This window comes from Oryza sativa, chromosome 1, assembly GCF_034140825.1.
Source record: "Oryza sativa Japonica Group chromosome 1, ASM3414082v1".
In the NCBI taxonomy this organism is placed as follows: domain Eukaryota; kingdom Viridiplantae; phylum Streptophyta; class Magnoliopsida; order Poales; family Poaceae; genus Oryza; species Oryza sativa.
Window position 1 is genome coordinate 22,586,636 of NC_089035.1, and position 25,151 is coordinate 22,611,786.

At 42.5% G+C, this 25,151-nt stretch overlaps 3 protein-coding genes and 1 long non-coding RNA gene across 4 annotated transcripts; 2 read left to right on the forward strand and 2 right to left on the reverse strand.

Annotated features, from left to right (window-relative positions):
* Positions 1 to 6,090: 6,090 nt before the first annotated feature.
* Positions 6,091 to 11,408, reverse strand: LOC4326305 (uncharacterized). The gene is made up of 7 exons (XM_015794305.3): positions 10,688 to 11,408; positions 10,467 to 10,566; positions 10,300 to 10,365; positions 7,770 to 7,934; positions 7,574 to 7,670; positions 6,594 to 6,724; positions 6,091 to 6,515 (listed from the first exon to the last, which is right to left on the reverse strand). Exons 1-6 carry the CDS (start codon positions 11,328 to 11,330, stop codon positions 6,605 to 6,607), a joined length of 1,191 nt encoding a protein of 396 aa, XP_015649791.1. The 5' UTR covers positions 11,331 to 11,408; the 3' UTR covers positions 6,091 to 6,515; positions 6,594 to 6,604.
* A 3,969-nt stretch (positions 11,409 to 15,377) lies between these two features.
* LOC112939441 (uncharacterized) lies at positions 15,378 to 18,231 on the reverse strand. Its single transcript, XR_003243155.2, has 3 exons — positions 17,795 to 18,231; positions 16,585 to 16,673; positions 15,378 to 15,632 (listed from the first exon to the last, which is right to left on the reverse strand). It is a non-coding gene; the product is annotated as an uncharacterized lncRNA (long non-coding RNA).
* Positions 18,232 to 21,047: 2,816 nt separating this feature from the next.
* Positions 21,048 to 21,803, forward strand: LOC107275883 (LOB domain-containing protein 1). The gene has a single exon (XM_066307928.1). The coding sequence runs from the start codon at positions 21,048 to 21,050 to the stop codon at positions 21,801 to 21,803; it is 756 nt and encodes a 251-aa protein (XP_066164025.1).
* Positions 21,804 to 23,807: 2,004 nt separating this feature from the next.
* LOC107280880 (LOB domain-containing protein 24) lies at positions 23,808 to 24,323 on the forward strand. The gene has a single exon (XM_015782824.1). The coding sequence runs from the start codon at positions 23,808 to 23,810 to the stop codon at positions 24,321 to 24,323; it is 516 nt and encodes a 171-aa protein (XP_015638310.1).
* Positions 24,324 to 25,151: the final 828 nt, after the last annotated feature.

The following is a 25,151-nucleotide window of genomic DNA, read 5'->3' on the forward strand; positions in this document are numbered from 1 at the left end:
TATGTACTGCACGCATGCTTGTGCAGTTACTACCGGACTGGTGGTAAATCCTTCGTCCCGCCAAATTCCTGCTGTAAATGTACTGGCATATTGCATATATATACGTAATATATTCATATATAGGTGACTTCGCACATATTTTGCTGGAAGTGAATGTTTTTCACTGTGCATTTTCAAAGACTATATGTCCGAGCAAGAATAATGTAGCAAAACTATAATTTTTTTTCTATTAATTATAGTATGAAATGCCCAAATTAACGATTCAAGAAAAAAAAAAGACCCCCACCTATTCTACTAATAACTATTTCCTTCATCCCAAAATATAAATATTTTTAGCATAGTAAAGTCAAAACATTTTTAATTTTGACTATTAATAGAAAAAAAATCAATCATGTAAAATTCATGTTACTAGATTTATTATTAAACAAACTATCATAATATGTAACTCTTTTTATTTAAAACATCTTACTTTTATATATATTATTAGTCAAAGTAACATTTCGGAGACCATGTCAGAGTCCAAAATTGCTTATATTTTGGGACGGAGGGAGTAGCTAGTAACATATATACCACTGATCAAACCCATATATATAAATAAAGATATCTAGCCTATAAGTGTGATCGAGGATAACATATTAGATTGTTGGATAATGATTACGTATATGTTACCCAGGTAAATGCGTGGTGGGAGGAGGGGATTGAGATCCTCTTCCTTCACAGACACCATACCTTTGTTACTGACAGATAGGTTCAGGGTTCATCGGGTCCATATATAAGTGATAAAGTTAAATGTATTTGAAGGTAAAGGAGCCTGATCCGGGAGGAGGGGGGCAGAAGGAGGACGACTTTCGCTTGCATGTGATCTGGACAACGCGCTCCTCTGACATGCACGCAGTATATAGTAGTCCTGCGCGCAGAACGGCTGAGGTGTGTGTTGATCAGTTCAGTGGAGTACGTACGTTGTGCACAAGTCGCATGCACGAGCAAGCAAACGAACGTAAAACATAATGGTAGTATGGTACTACTACTAGCTATAGCTGACAGCGCTGCATGCTTCACACAGATGGAGTCATATAGATATAAGATGTTGCACATGTATACACTACTGGAGATACAATCTTTGCTGGGTTAGCTAAAAACCACATTAGTCCCGGTTCCTGTAACCGGTTGAAAAGCCAACGTCACTTTTATAATCTTTAGTCCCGGTTAGTGTTATCAATCAGGACTAAAGATCATTTTTAGTCCTACAGGTTCAAAAAACGTCCAGCCCCTTATTATCTTTAGCCCTGGTTAGTATTGGTATTATCAACCAGGATTAAAATTCAATGCTTCATATATAATCCCTCGCATTTATCCTCTCCTTCTGGATCACAAACATTTCATCCTCATTTTTTAACTTCCTCCTCTCTTTTCTCCTCTCTCGACTCTCTCTTTCCTCTCTCTTATCCTCTCCTTTTCTTTTTCTTGCAGCAGCAGCAGCCTGGAGGAGGGGGCAGCCTGCTCAGGCCTACGTGCAGCGGGCGGCGGCCTGTGCAGGAGCCAGCCCCGGTTGATTTAGTTGTTAGATTTTGTTGATTTATCTATGAATTTGTTGATTTATGATGTCTTTTAATATGTAAATTTGTGATATGAATTATGAATGTGGATGTGGACAATTTTGTGATGTTTATGTGAATGTTGATGATTTTATTGTTGAGTTTGGTTAGAAATCAATATATAAAAAACAATAAAAAAAGACTAAAGATGACATCGTCAGCCACGTGGCGCTATCATCTTTAGAGATAACCGGGAGTAAAGATATGCATCTTTATTTCTTGATTCGGATTTCGGTTACATATCCAAGATTAATTAAAGAAGTTACGAACCGGAGAGTATAGATGCATTCTTCAGCTGTGACATGAGATAAATACGCGTGTATACATCGTACTGAGCTCCAGGGCCAATGGAAAACATTATTGATCACACATGCATAAGCATATGCATGCATGCTGCCGCACACGTGGGACGTACTGTGCTTGGCTAGTTGCACTGTTGTACATGCATGCATTTGCCGGACGGTTGGGACTTGGGACTTTGGGACCAACCCCAACCCAATGCATGGGATCCGGCCGGTTCACCTGCAGTCCCAGCTCTAGCCAGTGCGACTGCAAGTTAAGCAATCACACTAGGATGTCCAGTTTAAATCCAATGATTAAATCATTCGAGATATCGTTGAAAAAAAAAAGGTTTTTACTGTAGCTTTAAATCTAAACCCTCCATAGAAAAGATAGATAGCCAAGATTAGATCTTGTGCAATCGTTATCTTGCGGTCCCTAGTGGAACTGTATTTGATCTCAATCCTAACGTATGTAGTTACACATATCATTGAAAGATGAATTAATGTCGATCGTTTTCTTTATTACAACTTTTTTATTTCTTAAATTTGGAGTGCACGCTACAGAAAATTATTTGTGGAGGTGTCTTACATATTTGTCTACAAGCATATCCTAAGATGCACCCGTATGTTGCTAACGCAGAGGGACCTTTAGGCTAAATGAACACCTGCTGTAATATGTTATGCGAGGCAGATGATGAATAAATTCGTCCACCGTGACTAGATTATGAAAAGTATGTTGTATATTGTATTCTCATGTATACGATCAAAACATTAGGTTAGCAGATATTATAAATATAGGATCATTTCCTTTTCTTCAGTTTGATAGCCACACGAGGGAGCATGGAGGTGACTTATTGCAAATGTGAAGCCACGGTGGATTGCCATGTCAGGGGTCGTAGCCAGTCAGTCGTGCTTTAGTTTTTAGCCCTATGTACCATGATATATTAAGTCAAGATTACGGCTCCAAATATATGATTCACAAGATTATGGATCTAAGTGGTACCACGACACAATTAAAAGAGTACTAGCTACTCTAGGTTTACACTTTATTTTATAATACACTTGTGAATAGAGCGAGAGAGAAAGAGAGGTACTCCCTCCGTTTCACGATGTAGTTCATTTTAGCATTTCCCACATTTATATTGATGTTAATGAATCTATACCACATTTATATTGATTACACCGTGCATCAACAGCTGGGCCACAAAGCTGAGCCAAAATTACACCGTGCATCTAGACATATAGACATAATATAAATGTGGTATAGATTCATTAACATCAATATAAATGTGAGAAATACTAAAATGAATTACATTGTGAAACGGAGGAAGTATGTTGGGAGGGGGGCATATTAATTCTCTCGAAAAGAAGAGAAGGGATATTAATTGGTTGAGTCCTGTTGAAGACACTATACATGAACAATAGTATCAGCTGACCCTAAAAGTCGGATATACTAGTAAAATGCCTTCAGAAAGCCACTAAAATACGTACGGCTATGTGTCAGCATTGACAGTGCTGCATGCACACACACTTGACCTCACACTTGGCCAAGTGTCTGTTTGATGGATAGAGAAGAGCAAGCAAGCAAGCTGCAGGGCAGCAGCTCTGCATGGTGAGAGCCAGCTGGGGTAAGACTAGCATCACATGTGGGCATATGTATGGTCCGGTCTCGCACGTACGTACGTACGCCTTGCCCTTCGCTCCATGTGCACGCCAGCGTCGTCATCGCCGGAACCGGTCGTGTGTACGTCTCTCCCCTACGAATGTTGAAGCTCGATCGAAACGAATTAAACTAGCTACTTCCTCCGTTTCAAAATGTAAGACTTTCTAGCATTACCCATATTCATATAAATATTTAGATTCATTCATATCTTTATTAACGTGGGCAATGCTAGAAAGTCTTACATTGTGAAATGGAGAGAGTAGATCCTTACTCTCTCTTTTCCCTCAGGTCGTAAATATTTGACACTTTAGATAAGATCCGATGAAACTTTCATTGTCAAACAACAAACCTTTAATGTATATACTTAATAACTACTTCCTCCGTTTTATATTATAAGACCTTCTAACATTATCCACATTCATATATATGTTAATGAATCTAGACATATATGTATGTGTGCCTAGATTCATTAACATCTATATGAATATGGACAGTGCTAGAAAGTCTTATAACCTGAAACGGGGGTAGTAATTAGTTCCAAAACATAAAACTGATACCAAAATACATAAGAAATAGTGCACAATGATGTAAGAAAAGAGAGTAAATTATGATTTAGGGGATATATATTCTTGCTAAAGTTTTACTTTTTCCTCCCTCCATTTTACAATGTAAGTCATTCTAGCATTTTCCACATTCATATTGATGTTAATGAATCTAGACATATTTACATCAATATGAATGTGGAAAATGATAGAATGACTTACATTGTGAAACGTATATGTCTAGATTCATTAACATTAATATGAATGTGGAAAATGCTAGAATGACTTACATTGTGAAACGGAGGAAGTACCACTCTTGAAATGTTTTTTCTTTCACTTTGGACTAGCTACATAAATATTTTTTCACTTGGGACTAGTAGCTACGTATTGTTGCCAGTGTTGCACTTTGTACCTTATGTCCAAGTGGCCCATATATAAGTGAGACACGGACACCAGAGATGGTTAGTCTCATTGATATATTGGTCATCGGTTTAAAGTTTAACTTTTTGTTGAAAATACCTAGTCCAAAGTAAAATAGATACTTTTAAGGTGGTTTGAAGTGAAACTTTAATATGGCAAAGTGTAATTTAATTTTAAAGAAGATGTGCTAAAAAACTGTTGACATTTTTTTCCCAAAACATTCAGTTTGTGGACTGTTAGATCGCGTGGAGATTCATGCAAGGGAATGAACAATTCTTTTTACATCGCCATGGGTGGAACTACCACTATGACATGCTGTGGCGCATGCCATAGCTAACCTTCTTCGCGAATACCCCCACCCCCAACTTCCCAGAGGTGTTTTTTTATCATCGCCAGGAGCGGACCTACCACTTTGGCATGCTGTGGCGCATGCGATAGCTAACCTTCTTCGCGAATACCCCCACCCCCAGCTTCCCAGATGAACCATCGCTTCAATGAGGTATTTCGTGACTGCAATGTGGGCATTTTTACGTTTTTTCTTTGATTGGAATGAAGGGGGTGTTCAGATTCCGGGGTGTAAACTTTTGGCGTGTCATATCAGGTGTTATATAGGGTGTCGCATGGGATGCTCAGGTATTAATAAAAAAACTAATTACAGAATCCATCAGTAAACCACGAGACGAATTTATTAAGCCTAATTAATCCGTCATTAGCAAATATTTACCGTAGCACCACATTGTTAAATCATGGAGCAATTAGGCTTAAAAGATTCATCTCGCAAATTAGACGCAATCTGTGCAATTAGTTATTTTTTTAGTCTATATTTAATACATCGTGCAGGTGTTCAAACGTTCGATGTGACAGGGTGAAAAATTTTGGTGTGGGATCTAAATAGGGCCAAAATGCTTTGAATCAACTCGTTTGTCTTCGCCATAGCTATATTTTTATCCTGGGTCCGCCACTATACATCGCTATGCCGGCTGGAGAGTGAGAGCCCGCAACCTCTTGGGTGAACGAAAATTGCGTTAGCCAGCAACCAGGTTTTTGTTGATCTTATAGTAGTTACATACAAATTATAAGTATGCAATTACATTCTAACTATGCATTTAAAGTTTTTCGACAAAAAAATGTCGGATGTCATATAAGTACTCCAAAAGAATTCACAGCTACAAGCTACATAGAAAACGCATCTACACACACCACACCTACTGACCAACACAAACACGCACGAGTACGTGCCTTTCAACTGAGTTTAAAGCTTTCACAAGCAACCCAATAATGGTAATAATACAAAGGTTGCTTTAACTTAATCCCTTGTGTTAGTTTGGTGTCTCCAGAGGAATGCTCTAATTCGATTTATGCAAAAAAGAACCCAACACTTCGAGCAAGAACACCTGGAATCGGAGCATGTCATATATGCCATCGATCAGGACCTTAGTACTACATGGCACGACACGATGGACATGACATGACACGACACGTTGGGTAGACTGTCCCGAATAATGCATTTCCATGTGATCGACGCAACTACAATAATTCCATCATTCCACGTCCACGACGCACTCATGCGCCGAGGAAAACTGTCGGTCGGAGCGCCATCAGCAATCCAGTCATTATGTTTCAACAAGGAAGGCATAATTTAGCTCACACTTCAGAAAAAAAGAAAGAAGAAAGGCACAATTAGCTCACTGGTCTGGTCATGTCCATTCTACTATGATTGCTCTCCTAGACTCCATCCATTGCATTTTACAAAACTGATGAGATAATACACAACATATGTCAGGTCAGGTTAGCGGCTCACCCTAAATAAAGGCAGGCAAGTTGGCATGTATGTAACCTAATATCGCTGGCATTAGCCAGCTTGGTGCTCCACCTGAGTACCTGATAGAAAGAACTCTAGGGTACCAAACAGCTGAAGTTCTCTTTTTGTGTGGTTAGCAGCTCCTAGATCATTCAGTCTGATGGTGAAAGCATCTTGGATCGATCCGCAAACCATACTTGCAACACCAACAATCTGTGGACAGAATATTTGAATGAATACTAGCTGCAAAACAATTTTCGGTATGGTGTGCATCAGATGCATGCAAGTCACCTGCAGACACCTCAGCGGAATTCATCATGAAAATAGTCTTCGTCGTCGCTAAGGAAGACGCTGCCATAAAATGCATACGGGTTCTCAATCATCTCATCCAAAGTTAGTCTTCCATCATGATCTTTGTCAGCCTGCAATTTTTGGATTAGCCAATTGAACATGTCATCCTCGGGGAACAAGAGACACATCATGCATCAGAGGAAAGCACATAATACATTGAGATTTTTCACAGGCAAACTTTTGGACAACCTTGTGCAAACAGGAACCACGACAGATTATCGAGTTTTTTTTTAACTTTTTAATATATTTGACAATTGAACTCTACCGAAACATTATTTACATATCTAAACCTTTAGCTTCTTCATTCTCATTAGTGTGGCAGCACAATGCTGAAGCATGGGTTAAAAACCTTGGTGTGGCAAAGATTTGGTCATGCCGCTCATAGAGTCATACTGATGTGGTAAATCAGGGTTGATATGGCATGAAAAGAGTCGGTACAGTACCTTATATATCTCCACTATTCATGGAGTAGCAACATTTGCCCTCCACGTGTGACAAAAGGTGTATTTTTCAAAATAGGTTGTTTTTGAAATTTTAAATAAGAAGGCTCAAAATAAAAAAAAATCTCAGATTATCTGTGATTTTTTCTATGCATAAAAAACTAGATTTATTGAATTCTGGATGATACTATAAAATGAAAAGCAAATGATTTGCGGTGGACGGGCAACTTATACACCTATTTAATAGGGTATTCTTATGTCCCACTATACTGAGATTAGATAGTTACAGCCTGTATTAGGTTTTGACAATATCAAATCAGGACATGTCAAACCTATTAAAGACTAAAAGTTCATCTACTGCTATGTTCAGGAAAACTATAGAAAGCTGTAGACATGCATGACAAAGGGAAAATAGATTTCAAGATATCAAAGAACAATAGAAAAAATGTAGAAATTCCAGGAAAACAATGAGAATCAAACCTCTGAAATAGCATGGGCAGCTTGTTGTCTAGCATAATAACGTTCTGAAAGATGGAGCTTATCAAGAACAGGTTCTAGTTCGTGCTCTGAAATAAACCTACATAGGCAAAGAGTTTATCTTAAAAATATAAAATGAAAATACTTCAGTAAATAATTATATCAGAGGAAGTCATTAATTAAAGCTCCACTTCCATACCCATCACTGTCTTTGTCAAGTTTGGAAAACCGCTCCTTAGCTACTGTATTGTTCCCAATATGGGAAATATCTGCGTTCTCGTAATCATAACCATGTATATGGTCATGTAGCCCATGAAAATATTCTTCAAAGTTTAGCTTTCCATCACCATCCTTGTCTCTCTGTCTGGGTATGGCACGATATGTAAGGAATTTAAAATGTCAGCTCAAGGAACTGCGGTGTTATCCTACAATCCACACAAATAAGGAAATAATGATAGGAATCTGTTCCTTCCACGAAACATATAGTGATATAATATTGCCAACTTTACAGAAAAGGCAAAATATATTTATGTGCGTTTGGAAGTCCATAGCAACATGCCTTGCCCAGGAGTGTTACTTGGAGTAGCCCTGGCTTGAAGAGGAATAGATTCTCTAATTAATAGTTTACTAGAACCTAGCATGTTCATTGCAATGAATTTAAGATAGTGAAAATATGGTTAACGTGCCATGATTTTTTTCTTCAAATGAAATATGAAGGAGGAAGCAGATTTTAAAGCTACAAAAACATTAGACTTAACTTTGCTAACACTTCAAGGCCAAGAATAATGGGTACCAATATCTAACATGGTTGCTTAAAAGAATATGATATTACAAAAGTATAAGATCAATTGCTTTCTAGAAAGGATTAAATTACAAATGTGTATTTACTACCACTAGGTAACGATCTAGAGATAAATGTTTAATCACACAGCCAGGAACCAAAGCAAGTCCATCTGAGCAATGACCTAAGCCAAAACTAACTTGACCTGTTGAACCAAGTGCAGTCCAGGTCAACTTAATCTTGTCCTAGGCCCATCCTAGGACTAACCAACTAGGAATAGACCCTACCAGCTTATCCCACCCAAACCCACTATTTCCCTGCTTTGTTCACTTGTTAATCAAAAGGCCATTGTAGTACTATGATGCGGAGCAAGAGTTGAGCTTTATTTGTGAGCAGGGTTATTCTGTTAGTAATAATTGATTGATTAGTTCATTCTAACAGACACACAAGAGATTATCCAATTTTATGATATGGGACAACTCAAGAAAAGAATAAATGCTATAAGGATTTACATGAGCCCTGACCAACGATAAATAGCTTTATTGAAGGCCTTGAGGAGAACATGCTCATAGCACAATGGTAAGACCTCCAGGTATGAGGCTGCCAACCAGGGCTCAAACCTGGGATCACGCAAAGAAAGGCCCCTTGCTGTGTATGCCCCATGGTCGTGGCAGGTCACTATTCACTAAAGCGATAGCTGGCTTTCTGGGCCTTTTCTTGACCTTAAAGCAATGCTTTCGGAACGTCTCTCCACTTGGATCGAGTGTTATTATTATTAACAATAATATTAAAGGCCTTGATGCCAGCATTCACTTGTTCAATGAACCAAATTAACCACTTCATTTTGAAGTGTTATATCATCTACATAAACATGATCATGTTAAATTTTAGTTCCTTCAGTTTTTTATTCCCTCCTTTTCATATTATAAGACGTTTTGAGTTTGTCCTAAGTCAATTTCTTCAAGTTTGACCAAGTTTATAGAAAAGCATAACATCTACAACACCAAACTAGTTTCATTAAATCCACCATCGAATATACTTTTAAGTATATTTGTTTTGTGCTGAAAATGTTGCTGCATTTTTCTATAAGCTTGATTAAACTTGAAGAAGTTTTACTTAGAACAAACCCAAAATGACTAATAATATGGAACAGAGTGAGCATTATGTTTACGGGTGGTAATGGGCTTGGCCCATGGGTCCTTTCACAGCCCAATTTTCTAGGCTAAAATGTTGGGCCCTTTACCACCCTTAATTCTGTTAGGTGTCATACATCAGGAATTCAGGATTACTTGCAAAGTGGCAAGTTCTACCTTGTATTAAAATGCAGCTGTCATGTGTGTGAGCACTGAGCAGCAACCATGAAACTATAGCAGCAGCTTTGTTGGTTGTCATCTAATCTCCTATTTGCAAATCTTATTTAGCAACCTGGAGGGATATGATATTATCTGGTTGAGAATGTCTATCTCCAATTGTTAATTTGTTAAGACAAGCTCTAAATACACGGACCTTTCTTATGTAATAAAAGATGGAGCAAATCTAAGTCCCAACCCCCTTTGTCCGTCCCATTATCTAGTCTCTACTCTATTCCCTTCTTTAGCGAAACCAGCTCCACCTGCTTTGTATGTATCCTGGTGTTTACTTCATCATGATCTAAGGATCCTTACAGTGGAACAGTAAGGAGTCAAGGGTATACTAACAAAGTGGAAAGTTCTACCTGTCAATAGTAGCTTCCAAGTTTTAAATGTGAACAGCTCTGGAACTGTTCTTAGAATCAGAGAGCAATTATAGTGTTTTGAACACTAAGGAAGTAAGGATTTCTGATCAGATACTCAGACCTCAAACAAAAGGGCTTCAAATTGAGGTTATGTACGTTACTGAGTTTCTGGAATGTTATCCAAGCAAACAGTACTACGAAAAGAAACGGTCATCGGGTTGAAGAATTAAGCACCTTATTTCTTGTTTGCAGAGCAAATTGATAATTTGGGGATTCTCTGAATCGCTGGGATTAAGGAAGCTGAAGTTGGAGCACAACCATTCAAACATTAGCATTAATGGCACACTAAATAATCAAAATAAAAAAAATGATCTTCAAATAGAATTCAAATGAATGCATACTCATTAAACTCGGTTTTATTAAGGAAACCATGGCCATCTGCATCCGAAGCATTGAAATGCTCCTCTTTCCACCATGGGAACCCCAGCGAATTAACCTCTCCTGCAAATCATTAATTAAAACACTTACTCCAAATTGTCTCATGGATTCGCTTCCAGCCTTATTGAACTCGTTTTGAACTCCTGGACAGATAAAAAAACCAAAACAAAAATTGCCACATTACCACTCGATTCGTTGTGCTGAGCCCGGAAGTCCCCGTAGGAGACAACCCCGTCGCCATTCTTGTCGTAGAGCTCCATCTCCCGAGCGGAGCGGTGGAGCTGGTCGGCTCTGGACTGCTCGAGGTTCCACCTGGTGAGCTCGTCGAGGGAGGCGAAGCCGTCGCGCGGGGCGAGGTCGATCTTGGGGAAGAGCGCGCGGATGCGGTCGCCGAGGTTGAACCGCTCGTCGTCGTTGATGAAGTCCTCGTCCTCCCTGAGGAACTCCTCCCATTCCCTCATGTGCTCGTCCGCCTCCCCTCCGCCGCCGTCGCCGTGCAGGATGCGGTAGTGCTCGCGCTCCCACTCCTTGTCCTCCAGCCGCCGCTCCAGCTCCGCGATCTCCGGGTCGAAGGGCGCCGCGTGGTGGTGGTTCTGCTGCTTCTGCGGAGCCCCGTTTCCTCCGGTGGGTGCCCCCGCGCCGGCCCCGGAGAGGGAGGGGTTCCTGGGGTGGAGCTTGAGGCGGCGGTGGAGGCTGCGGCCCCGGTGCGGGATGCTGGGTGAGTAGGAGGTGAGGAGGAGCAGGATGACGAGCGCGAAGGTGACGTAGAGGAGGAGGGCGGAGAATGGGGACCTCCGCCCCGCCGTGGCCGACGGCGGCGGCGGCATCGCCGGCGAGATGGGGGTGGAGATCGGAAGTGGGGTCGGGGGCTGAGAGATGTGGGGTTGCGGGTTGTGTGGGTCGGCGATTTTGGACTAGTGCGACTGTGCGAGGGCAAGGAGTGACGTGGTGACGTGGAAGGCGATGCGTTGGCCAATGGCTGCTCTACACGTCAATCAAACCGCATTGAGTTGCCAAGTTGCGAAGCATTACTAGACTTTTGAAACCAAATCATTGTAAAATAATACTAGTAATTTGAAATTTTTTGTAATATAGAATAGGTGTGCTGAATCCAATTCTTAGATGGAGTAAGGTACAAATAGGAGTAGATTTAATACGATACCGAACATAATTATATATACCAAGGAGCAACGTTATACGTACAGTCTTATGTTTACTATACTTGTACGATCAAAAGATTCTCTCCTAGCGTTACTGACAGTGTTACGTTTTGGTTCCACATGAAAATTGGTTTCACTTCCACAGGGATGGTGTGGTGTTTGATCGTATTGAAATCGTACAGCAACATCGTACGCATAGCATTTTTCTATACCAAGTGGTACATGTGTGACACCAGGGTGGTACTACATATACCAATATGATACATATGTGGTATCATGCCAATCCATGCACGAAACTTTGTTGTAAATGAGGACATGCTCGTATATGGACAACATCTCCGATAAAACGGGCCAGAACGCCTCGTGCTTCAGGGTCTCTAGGCTGCAGTACCACGTGAGACCACAGTTCTTTAGATTTAGCTCTGTGGCGGCGGATTGGGAGGTAAGGATCTACAGGGCTAGGCCTCCTGGACGAGCTCCTTCGCAGTTGAGCCAACAAGCTCATGTATTGCAGCAGAAGTTGGTGGTCGGAACGAGGGGAATAAAAGGCTCCTACGTGCACTGTGGGTGGGGACGTGGTTGTGGACGGCAAGCGGCATGCCGGAGGGAGCATAAAGCGAGTGTAGGAGATATTGCGCGCAGAGATGGGGGACATGATCCTATCCCTAAGATTCATGTATAGATAATGACTCTATGCTCCACTGTGCAAAATATGGAAGAATAAATCTAATATGCATATGTGTTGCCCCGTTAATGCCGTTGTCGAGCATGGTCTGGTGTTGAGGAACAAGTGGCATCTACGACTATGGTGTAGGTGCGCACCAGGCTTCGTTGGCCTGGAATCTACGGCTGAGCCATGAGAAGGGGAACAAGCTCCTCGCTGGCCGTACAATATCGTGTGTCATGGATGTCTCCACTATATGCATCCATTACAGCCACAGCACACTAAATATGGAGATCCGTCATAGCTTTTCTGACGCCAATGCATGTGCCCTATCTCCTGAGTCTGTTTCTCAATCGTGCGTCACAGTTCTCTCGTGTCTTCATCTATACTACCGACGTCTAAAAGATAATAGTGATGGTGCTGGTGGTTAGCAAGACCATTGTGTAGGTATAAATTGTAAGTGTTTGGTCAGCCTTTGTATATATTTTGTATATACTATGCAGTCTTTACTTTTACTCTGACAATTCTTTAATTTTCTATTGATTTGCCTCTTGTTATCTTGATTAAAAAATCAAAAAAATTTATGTTTTTATTTTAATTTAAAACGAGATAGCTAGACAACGCAATTTATTGACAAGTACATATTTTATAATTACAAGCAAATACACTTGTGTATTACAACACGTGAAGAAAATTTTCACGATTAATAAAAACTCTGTCAATTTAAACAACAAACCAAAACAAGACAAACAAAACAATAGCAAACAAAGTCAAAAATCATATATAACATTGAACCCGGTTATACTCGATGCATGCATCATCACATGAAGAATCCCTTATGTACATCTTTCCAAAGCTTCACAAATCGATCGGGTGGCTATTTCATAAGTTGGTGCATGTGCATTTATATATATATATATATATACATATATATATATATATATATATATATATATATATATATATATATATATATATATATATATATATATATATATATATATATATATATATATATATATATATATATATATATATATATATATATATATATACCTCATGGACCAAAAATTGAAATTTGATTATTCAATTTGTAAAATGTTTTTTTACTATAGATGGAAAGCATTTGCGAAGTAACAAACTTGCCGCATAAAAATATTTATGAGGAGAGAAAAAGGAGGAGAAAAGATAGGAGATTGGAAGGAAATGGAGAGGATCAGGATTACCGTGAGTAAAGAAAGGGAGAAAAAGAAAACAAAAAAAGGGAAGACGACAAAAAAAAGATGTCGATCGTGGGAGGGGCGCGCACGGTGCCCAGTGGAGGCGTGCGGGATGGTGTGGGACGGTTAGTTTGGGCTGGCGGAGGGGGAGGGGTTAGGTTGGGATAGGAGTATATAATAGTTATTCTAGAATCAGGTTGAATTTGATAATGACGACGTATAATCAACTCAAATATGGATGACGTACTAAAATTCTGGTGGAAACATCTTCAATTTTTTTAATAGTAGAGATAGAGATATCAAAAGACATCTCTTATTAGCATGATGGGAGTCATTGATCTATATGGAAACTAATACTATCTTTTTTTAAGATGAAGAAGCTAATATTTTTTTCAACAACAACATACTCCCTCCGTTTCACAATGTAAGTCACTCTAACATTTCTCACATTCATATTGATGTTAATGAATCTAGACAGTCTAGATTCATTAACATCAATATGATTGTGGGAAATGCTAGAATAACTTACATTGCTAGAATGGCTTACATTGTGAAACGGAGGAAGTAATTGTTTTTGCTGTTTTGAATAACCCGTAGCAACGCGCAGGTATTTGGCTAGTTATGAGATAAGGAAAGGATGAGAACTTGAGAAGGGGTTAGGAGAAAGAACATAGTGGATTAGAGGTATTCTAACCATCTAGATTGTCACATGATGGAACTGCTGCCATATGAGTACCACATAGGATCAATATTGTCTTAAGATAGGTTCAAGGTATATTTTGTATGGAATTGCTAAATCACATTCAACATAATTTTTTAGGGGATTTCTCGCAGATTTGTGACCTTATGATCTGCTTCATGATTTGTGTTTCAACTCCAGCTCCTATAGCTTTGGGAACCCCTTCTCTACTTCTTACGACCCAACAAATGATAGTAGAGTTAGGGTTTAGGGTTTCGAGTTGGGGTAGGAGAAGTTGGGGGGGGGGGAGGAACATAGATGAGATCACTAGGTTTAGAGGGATGGTCGTGGGAAGTGGTAGTGCGGTGGATGGTGGACACATGTGGGTTGCGAGACGTTGGCAGCGGTGTTAGAGTTGTGAGGATGGAGGAGAAAAGATGGGTGTTAGAGTTGTGAGGATGGAGGAGAAAAGGTGGGCTCTTGTTGTTGACAAGGCAAAGCGGAGTTGTGGTTAGAAGGCGGTAGGTGGTAGTAGTGGTGTATTTAGCGATGAGGAACCACCGGAGACAGGTAAGATTGGAGGGCTGGGACTCTTGCCACCCTCGGCTTGAGGAGAGGGGGAGAAGAAGGACAGGGAAGGAGAGAATACCGCCTGACTGGGTTCTTGCTGGTGCCTTTCAGCTAGCCGGAGAGACCAGACGGCACAGTAGTGGGGAGTAGGCGGGTGCATTCTAATGCAAATGTGAAGGCAGTGGGGAGAAAGAGGGGGAGGAGAAGAGGGATATTAGGTTGGAGTGCTGCACGGGTATCAAAGCAGTCCAATAGTCTATAGTTTGTGAAATTTGTGAGGGTATTTTCTATCGACAGCCATATACTAGGTATAGTTTCTATTTGGTACGGAATGTTCATTGAGGTGTTTTATATATATTTGGTATTTATAAGTTGTGATTTATAAGGGGATTCTGCTATCCGGGCGACCAGGCGGGGGGAGCAAAATTGGGCGCTCCCCCCGGCCCCGCTCCCAGCGCGCGGCCGTGCGCCTGCATGCCGCTGGCCCACCACAGTGTCTGGCCCACCACAGTTGTCGGGTCCCAAAACTAATGATTTGGAAACCGACATATTAAAACTGTATCAAGCCTTGGATCAGTAGATTGATACAGGTTTAACAATTTGGATCCTCATTGCATACATTTAAACATGACTCCGAAGGATATGTTATTACAAAATATTTATGGGTGTTTACAAATTTGTGGCTAATTAATACAACAGAAGCTATAGAATGACTCAACTCTACTATTTTGCTATAGACTTAAACCATTTATCTAGTCTATACTTGAGGATTAAGTTAGAATGGAACTAACTTATATGATTGAACTCCCAGCTTCGGTAAGAACATCAATTGGACTCTGAAAAAGGGGGTTGAAGCAAGGGTGAGTACAACGTACTCAGCAAGCTATTATATTCAATAATGAATGCATGAAATGGTAATATCTGAGTAGATCTAGGTTTACTTGCAGAAATCAAAGAATATAGAGGAATAAAGCCTAGAATGTTTTAAATGCAACAATATTTAATAAAGTTTGGAATTAAGTTTCTAACCAAATACCATATGAGTCCCAATGCTCAAATCCGTGAGCACGGCTATTCGAATAGATTCATTTATACTTTACTGCAGTAAATGTACGCTTTACCCGCAATCCATGACGTGCCAAACACATTAGCCTTGTCATGGCAAAGCTTTTCGGTTACTAACATCAGTGGTACCTGTTCCATGAACTCTAGTCCCCATGCGCTCTGAACGTAGCGTTATCAGCAGCGAGAGGAATTCTGGCGTTCCCGAGGTTTTTGAAGAGAACTGGTTGAGAGACCCCCGTCATCTCAACCAGGTTTTCACAATACACACACAGTTTGTGATATCACAATTTATCTCAAATATTTACCTGCGCCTCGGTAAATATTGCAATCGCCCTGCTCAGCGTAAGTTTGCTTCCTGCGCGAGGACTTAAGAAGAACCACTATACAAAGGTACCACATTTGCTAGATAACTTAATCAGCTAGGTCTATGCCCATACGAGAATTGCGGTCGTACTCGTATGTTCTTCACATGTACTTGGCAATTTTATGTCGGTTGGAACAGTACTAGCCACCCGGAAATCAACCATTTCTACAGTACTGTTCCAATCTAAGTTTATTATATTTTATGCAATCTAACTAGGCATGGCTAAGCAAAATCTAGCATATATCTGGTTTGCTATATATTCAGGTTATGCATTCAAAATCATGTATGGCTAATGCACAAGATACTGGAGATATAGAATATAGGATTATTATGCTCAAAGGAGAGGAATAATAACTTGCCTTGCTCCAACGCAAATAAATCCGAGATAGGCAACCTGATTATCCGATCCTTGAAATACCACAGGTTGCCATCCAAAATATAACAGACTCTACGTAGAAGAGAAAGAACCAAATTCAATAAAAGTCACAAAATAATAAGAAAGCGATAAAGGGCGAGAAAGGCTGGGTTTGGGGTATAAATATCTCCTTTAAAAGGTATAGGGATTATTGGCTAATATTTCTGGGTTCTAAAGGGTTGGAGGCTAAGATAGAAAGGGGATCAAGCAACAAATGTCACTTATATTTCATGTGTGGGTCTTGGTTGTTCGGAGAGTAAGAGATATGACTGGTTAAGCGAGTATGTAGCTAATATTGGTTGGTGGCAGGTTTAGGTAGTATAATATCTAGGGTTTGGTTATATTTAGGCCGATTGGGGATAGGACAGCATATTGGCTAGGCTCTATATTTTATGTATAGGTTCTAGGTAGTTAGAGAGTAGGTGACTGAGAGTAGGGTGGATAGGCGATACTGGTGGGTGTGGAATTTGGATGACAACTGGGATTTAACTAGCAAGGTGTCAGCTAGGGTTTGGTTGTGTGCTAGTCGATGCTAGTGTTGAACAGCATAACGACTAGATTTGGTGTCTTCTCTCGCCGGTGTCAGCAGACAGCATATCGGCTAGAGGAATAAGATGTGGGTGCAGGTTAATTTAGTGGGGCGGAAGTGTTACTCCGACAACCGTGAGTGGCGGCTGAGCAGCTAAGATCACACAGAGCCCGAGAGCTAATTGTGCGACGTGCTGTGGAGGTCGAGGGAATAGTGAAGCTCCGACAGTTGTACGCATTGAGGCGTGGGGTACCCGGAGCAGCACTTTGACCTTGGGTTTGGGTTTTGCCGGGCTTTACGACCAACGGTTCGACATCGGGGCCGATAGACCGCAAACGTCTCCATGAAAGGCGTAAAGTTCCAACCGGCGGCTTTTTACTGGCTAAAGGGTATTTTGGAGTAAAAGGAGATATTTGAAAAGCATATGACATTTAAATAAATCAAGGAAATTCAAATAAAATATTTAAATAGCAAATTTGGTATCAAAAGGTAGGGTTTGAATTTAGATGAATTTAGGTCCAAGTTTGACTAGAATCAGATCTACGGTTTAGGAGATATGGGCTTCTAAAGAATAGGATTCAAGTTAAATCTAGAAAATATAAAGTAGTACTGTACAGGGGCCCACCTGTCAGACTTTTTCTTTTTCTCTCTTTTTCTTCTTCTTCTTCTTTCCTGCTTCTTCTCTCTTTCTCCACGAACAAACAGAGAGAAGGGAGAGGAGGGGCGCCGGCTCTCCGGTGGATAGAAGACTGTGACGCCGGCGGCAACACGCGTTCCCGAGCAACGCGCACTCAGGGAGGGTGGTTTCCGGTAGAGAGGGTTAGGGAGGAGACCGGAACGGCGAAGGCAAGAGCTTGCTCCGGCAACAAGAGGAGGTGGCTGTGATGGTTGGTTTCGGAAGGGGAAAGGAAGGGGAAACTAGGAAAATGAGTTCGCCTCGTCGAGGCAAACCCGATGGCGCAAGGGCTTGGCCAGAAACACTCCGGTGAGGGAGATCGGCAGTGGCCGGTGGTGGCTAGACATAACAGGAGAGAGAGAGCTCGAGGAGCTCGGCTCATATGTGGAGAAAAGGGGAGGGCTGGCCTTCTATTTATAGGCCTCAGACGTCGGTTGTGAAGGTCGGTTGTAGAGGAGAAGATGGAGTTGGTCTTGGTGGCGGCGACGTGGAGAAGGAAGGCGACGGCGCCGGCTGTGGCTTGTGATTGGTTGGAGATGTCGGTTTGCTCCAGAGGCTGACGTCGGCGGCGTGAGGTGGCAGATGACGTCGGCGGCGATGCCTTAGCGGCGACGACAGGACGTTGGCGGCGATTGCTTGGCGTCGAAGGCAATATGGCGGCGGCGGTAGCTGAGTTGTGCACGGCGGCAGTAGCGGGCGCATGGCGGCGCCTGGAAGCGCCCACGGAGGAGGAAGGGGCGGCTCGGCTGGGCTGGGCCGAAGAGGAAGATGGGCCAAAAGGAAGAGATAAAGGGATTTTAGCCCAATTAAATTTAGAAATCAATTCTAAATTTTGTAGGTTATTTGTATGATAGAAATTGGATGAGATTAGTATTTGGAAGGAATCTGAATAGGGAATTTTGAAAGGAAATTATATTTGGATATAATTTCCAAAAGAGATATTTTCTAGTTTGAGTGCAATATTTTGAGAGATAGAATATAACGGAATTTATTTGATGCACTCAAATGAGAGGGAGAGGAAATAAATGGAGGAAGATAGATAGGATTTTTAGCCTCAAAATATATGGCATGGGTTTCAAAGAATTGTCTGAGGCTAATAGGATATTTGGATAGAATTTGAATTTAAAGAAGATTTGGATGACAAGGATATAATATATTATCTTAGCACAAGAGCAATTATTCACAATGTTTGTAATAATATTATTCTTGTGCCGAGAAGGAAATCAAGCCACAGAAATTAGATCACCGGCTAGATCAAAAGGAAGAATTTGGATCAAGAATCAAAGGATATGTTTAAGGTCAAAGGATGGGCTAACAAATAATCCCGATAAAATTAGAATTACTTTGGTTTAGGTTCAATGGCAAAATTGGGAAGGTTTCTTGGATCATAATCCATAAAAAATAGTAAGGGTTTTGAAACTAAATTTGAATAAAAGAATTTTAGTCGAAGGAAGGTTTTAAATTAAAACCAAATCAAGAAATACCTCAATTTAACCAAATATATTTTTAAATGAAAAACACAAAAGAAATTGAATACCAGAGAAGGATTTTATGCAAGTTAGTTTTAGAAGGTCCCTCTAATTATATTTTCCTAGGTTTAAGAAGTTATTAAGAACATAAGACTCAGCATGGTGCAGAGTTAGAAAATGGTTAATTTTCGGTATGTTACAACAGTGCCGGTCCCCTGCAACAAATCAACCACATATTTTGGAAACTCTCTATTAAGTAAATTTGGTTTATTTTTGTTCCACAAAAAATGTTTCACCTAGTGCACTCACAATGTTTCACTATGTATAGATTTAATGTTGCAGTGAACTGAAATATTCCATTGCAACAAAAAAACCAACATATTTTGGAAACCCTCTATTAAGGGAATTCGTTTTATTTTTTGTTCCACCGAAAAATGTTTCACTATGTGTGGATCAAATGTTGCAGTGAACTGAAACATTCTTTCGCTATTTGCCGAAACATTGTTTTTATATAAGGTGAAACAACACCTGATTTAAACGAGTGAAATATTTTCGATCTACTTAGTGAAACAATTCCGATATAACTAGTGGAACATCGTACAACACTAAAAAATAATTCAATAATAAGCTAATATTTTTTTTCATCGGAATATATCCATATATGGTCTTGTTTTGAAGATTTAATTATAACGAATTTAATGGTACAATCGGATTATGATTTTGATAAGTAATTTAAGAGAAAAATCAGTTTAAAATAGTTTTGCACGTAAATCGGACGCTAACGTCAGCGCCCGATTTTACTCCGAATTGATCGGGCGCCCCAGCCTAGGCTGCCCCGATTTATAATTCGGGCATTCACGATACTTTAGCCATAATAAGATAATAAAGAGACTTCATTCAAGAATGAGCCTATACGTATAGTTGGCCATGTGGGCCGCCCGGCACGGCACGGCACGGCCCAGGCCCGGCCGTGCCTGGGCCGAGGCTTGTCGGGCCGGCACGGCCCGACCGACGCACCGGGCCGTGCCGTGCCAGCCCACGTGCCGCACTCACGGCCCAGGCACGGCCCAACACGCCTCGGGCCTTGCCGAGCCGGCCCGAAGGCACGATGGGCCGTCGTGCTTTTCCTCAGAATAAGTCTAAATTTCCTCCCTCCTATTGGGCTGTGACATATGTACAGCTACAAAAAGTCTATTTTACCTCCCTCTTCTTTGGGCTGGGGTATATAAATAGCTAAAATAAGTCTATTTAAGGTCCCTATTCTTTAGACTGTTACATTTATATGTCTATTTTTAGTCCCTATACTTTATGTACCGGGCCTGGCCTGTCGGCCCATCGTGCCGGGCCAGCCCAGCGTGCCGGTGGGGAGGCCCAGGCACGGCCCGACGGTCGGGCCGGGCCAGCACGGGCCCGACCCAAGTCGGGCCGTGCCGTGCTTGGGCCGGGCCAAAAAGGCGTGCCATGGGCTGGGCCTTCGGGCCTCGGGCCTTATGGCCAACTATACCTATACGCCATCTCCAACCTCTGTTTCGTTCAAGAGCCTACGGGCTAAAGGCCCAAAACACTGAACTCTAGCTAGCTAGGGTTCGTCGTTGCGACGGCGTATCTCGCTCTCCGGCCGTTTGATCACTAACCAAAAACATCCCGTGCAAATCGGAAGGCATGCAACCAACCCTACGCCGCCGCAGCCGCGTCCTCATCAAATATCCACCGCGACACACGGGGCGATTGCCATGGGCGACGAGGAGGCCGGGCCGTCCTCGTCCGGACACTCCTCCCCCACCTCCAACACCAGCACCACGCCCCCACCTCAGCCGCCGCCGCCGCCGCCTCCACCGCCGCACCCGCAGGCGTGCGCCGCGTGCAAACACCAGAGGCGGAGGTGCACGCCGGAGTGCCGGCTGGCGCGCTACTTCCCGGCCAACCAGCCGGCGCGGTTCCGGAACGCGCACCGCCTGTTCGGCATCAAGAACATCCTCAGGGTCATGGCCTCGGCGTCGGAGGAGCTGCGCGACGACGCCATGAAGTCGGTCGTCTACGAGTCCGACGCGTGGGTGATCGACCCCCTCGGCGGCGCCGCCGGCATCGTCAAGGGCCTCAGCCAGGAGCTCGCCCGCTTGAAGGCCGAGCTCGACGCGGTGAAGGGGCTGATCGAGCTCCATCGCCGTGCCGCGGCCCAGCAGCAACAGCAGCCGCCCGTCGCCGTCGCCTCCAATGGGGGCTTCCTCCCCTCGCCGCCGCCACCGCCACAGGGGCAGCAGCAGCTGCTGTTTCTGCCGCCGCCACCGCCGACGATGATGCTACAAGATGGCCACTGCGACGACGAGACGGTTGAAGATGATTACCTCGTTGATCCACCCGCCGTAGATGCTGCTGCGGCGACGTCGACGGCGCCGGAACGCCATGGGGACGGACATGCGCCTCCTGCCAACGTCAAGGAAGAAGGCAACGTCGACCATACCTCGTCGATAAGCTTCCGCGATAGATGAGATTGTCACGACCGGTCTCAACTGCTGCATATTTGCCCCATTTGTATGTGATTAGCCTTCTATTTTTTTATTAGACTGCTACAACATCTTTGATTTAGCAAGATAGCTCTATGTTTTTTTTTAAAAAAAATAAGTAGTCGTCGCCGGATCCATGTTCTGACAAAAAAAGAGTAGTCGCCGGACCGAATCTATGTTTTGGAGAAAAAAAAGTAGTCACCGGATAGTTCACGGGTCATCTCTTATGTCAAAGTCTATATTTTCAAACGAGAATATCCTTTATTAGTAACACACTTGCTCTCTTGCTAGTCATAAAAGCGGTCGTCTTTAGACTTTTTTTTAAGTCAACAAGCTTGACCACCTAAAATCCTTTTACATAAATCCAAAATAAGTAAAATTTTTTTATTTTAACAAATCAAATTTATTATTTTCATATATATGCTCAAAATCTATGTTCTAAACAATAATTGTGGTGAAATTTTAAGTTACTTTTGTAGACCCACGCGTAATTAGCAAACACCAGTCTACTCGATCGGTTTAGCCAGCCGAATTGCCACAGCCGCCTCTGATCCCTTTCTTTTAGGAAAATTTGTAATGATAATTGTTATGCAGTGGTGTCCAAATTATTCAAGAAAAAAAATGGTTTCATATCTCTAATGTTTAGTTTTGTACCTTCATTTTTTTATTTGTTGGCTTGTCGCACCAAAGTTGTGTGTTAATTCCCGCATAGTTCCACATTTTTCTTTATTCTTTATACTTTGTTATTGACAACATGTTTGGTTTAGATTATTAAGTATATCATAAACTAAATATTGATATATAATATAATTAATAAATAGCTTAAAATAAGTGGTTAAAATACAGTAGAACAAAGTTTTTTGAAAAAAATATTTTTTTAAAAAAAAAGTTGAACAAATAATAATAATGAATAAGGCCGACATATATTGCTGATCAGTATTCACCGAATGCAGGTTGCGGTCCTTGCGTTGCTTGACTCCTTGTGGAGCAGTGGAGGAGTGCTGACCGTTGTTGACGCCATCAAGGAAACACAGCTTATAATTACCCTTTATAATGGGAAAATATGTAAAAGTACCGGCCGATTGGGGATGAAACACTGAAACAGTGAATAACTTGACTCAGGTTAATGGCAAGTCTTATGTAGCGTAAAATATAGAGGCAGAATTTTGATGTTGTACGGATTTTTGTTTTATTTTAGGGTATTAGGGTTGTGAGAGTTTTGCGCTAACTCTACTCCGATCCACATCAACATTACGCAATGCTGATATAAATTATGACAGATCCAAAATCACTATTATACAAACATGCAAATTAATATAAATTTAATCTACATAAAAACAACAAATAAAAATTTAATCGACATTAAAAAATAAATTCTATTTGTGTGCATGCACAGTACTATTATTATTTTTGTTGCTTGGTTTTATTATTTTTGTTCCTTTCATTGTAGACTGAATTTATCCTTCATGTTTACCCCGTTTGAAGTTGATTAGACAAAGATTAAGCTAGGGCACAAAAAACAAGAAAACCATTAACATTAATTTAGTTTTAATTACTATAAACTTAAAAATTAGATTTATTTTATATTTTAAATCAACTTTAATACATATATATAATTTTCACACAAAATATATCATTTAGTAGTTTGAAAAATATCCAAATCAAGATAACATATGTATCTTAATTTCACCAGAATGGACTTATTAATCCTGTCCCAATCAATTTACCATTTTTTTAAAAAAATTCTATATAGCTAAGTTATACAAATAACGGGTGCGGCCTTGTATGTGTAAAAAAAAAAATCGATCCCATTAAATTTCTCCATTTAATTTGGCCCAAATTCACCTCAAGCACGTCCTGTGTTATCTGTATATATATCCCGACGCATGCAGGTGCACGCGGCCGCATATTTCGCCGCGAACTCTCCGTTCCGGTGCCCCAACTTACCAATCCGACGGAGACCCAGCTCTCGTCTCGCCGCCGATCTCCATGGCCCAACCTTGGCGCCCGTTCGTCGCCGACATCTCGCCGGTCGCAGTGGCCGACGACGACGACCCACCGGCGGCGTGCGCCGCGTGCGCCCACCTGGGGCGCGCGTGCCCGACGGGATGCCCGCTGGCGCGCTGCTTCCCGGCGGCCGGGGACCAGCCAGCGGACGGCCGGCTATTCCGGAACGCGTTCCGCCTCTTCGGCGTCGGCAACGTCGTCGGCTTCCTGCTGGCGGCCGGCGGGGACCCGGGGAAACGGCGCGACGCCGCGGTGTCCGTCGCCTACGAGGCCGACGCGCGGGCCGACGACCCCGTGCGCGGCGCCCACGGCGTGGTGATGGACCTCGAGCGGGAGCTCGACTGCCTGAAGGCCGAACTCGCAACCGCGCAGAGCGCGCTCGCGCGGCACCGCCAATACGCCCAGCCGCCGCCGCCGCCACCCGACGCACTCGATCGAGCTCGAGCCCTTAACTACTTCTGCCATGGATGCTGCGGCGACGTCGACGGAGCGGCCTGAGGAGGGCCGCGCTTTGATCAGATCAGATGCTTGATGCTTCGCCGGCCTTGTGCCAACGAAGAAAATCTTAAATTCAGACGTGCTGCTACAATTATTAGCCTCTGAATTCATCAGAGTTTAGTTTATTGTAGGTTTATGTCCAGATTGCATTAACAGTGTGGCTCCTAGGTTTTGGAAATACAGTTTGGCTCCTATGTTTTGGAAATAGATTACTAGTGCGTCGTTAAAGTAGTCTCTTGTTTCAGCATTAGTAGCAAGTAGCCCCTGAATTCAGAGTTTAGTTTATTGTAGGTTATCTCCAGATTGCATTAATAGTAAATTACTAGGGCGTCGGCAATCTTCAAATTGAACCATCACAATGCACCTATCGTCGTAGCCAGGTGCGGGCGAACCCTCCCCTCCTCTCCCCCGCCTCGCCGCCACCGGATCCAACCCCCCCCCCACTCGGCCCCTCCCTTGCGGCTGGAACCGACCCGTCGCCGCCGGATCTGGTCAGCGAGCTAATGGCGGCAGAAGACGCGGGCGATGGCGCGGCTGGCCGGTGCGGCCGACGGTGAGGCTGGCGGTTGTCGGGCAAGGAGCCGTGGTGGTCATGTGGCGCCGGTACCCAGATCGCCCTCACGGCTGGGAACGGCGTTGGTGAGGTCGGCGGCTCTCGGGGACCGTGCGTGTTGGTGTGTGGTGGAGGTGGTTTGATAGTTGCGCCTTCGGTGAGGCCGTGCCCGCGGGGAGCTCCGAGGTTCTTGCTCGCCGGAGGGTCGGTTAGTCAGGGCTAGTGCGGCATTCTTGCAACAGTCGTGTGTGCGGATTGGTTAGGTGTGTAGGAGC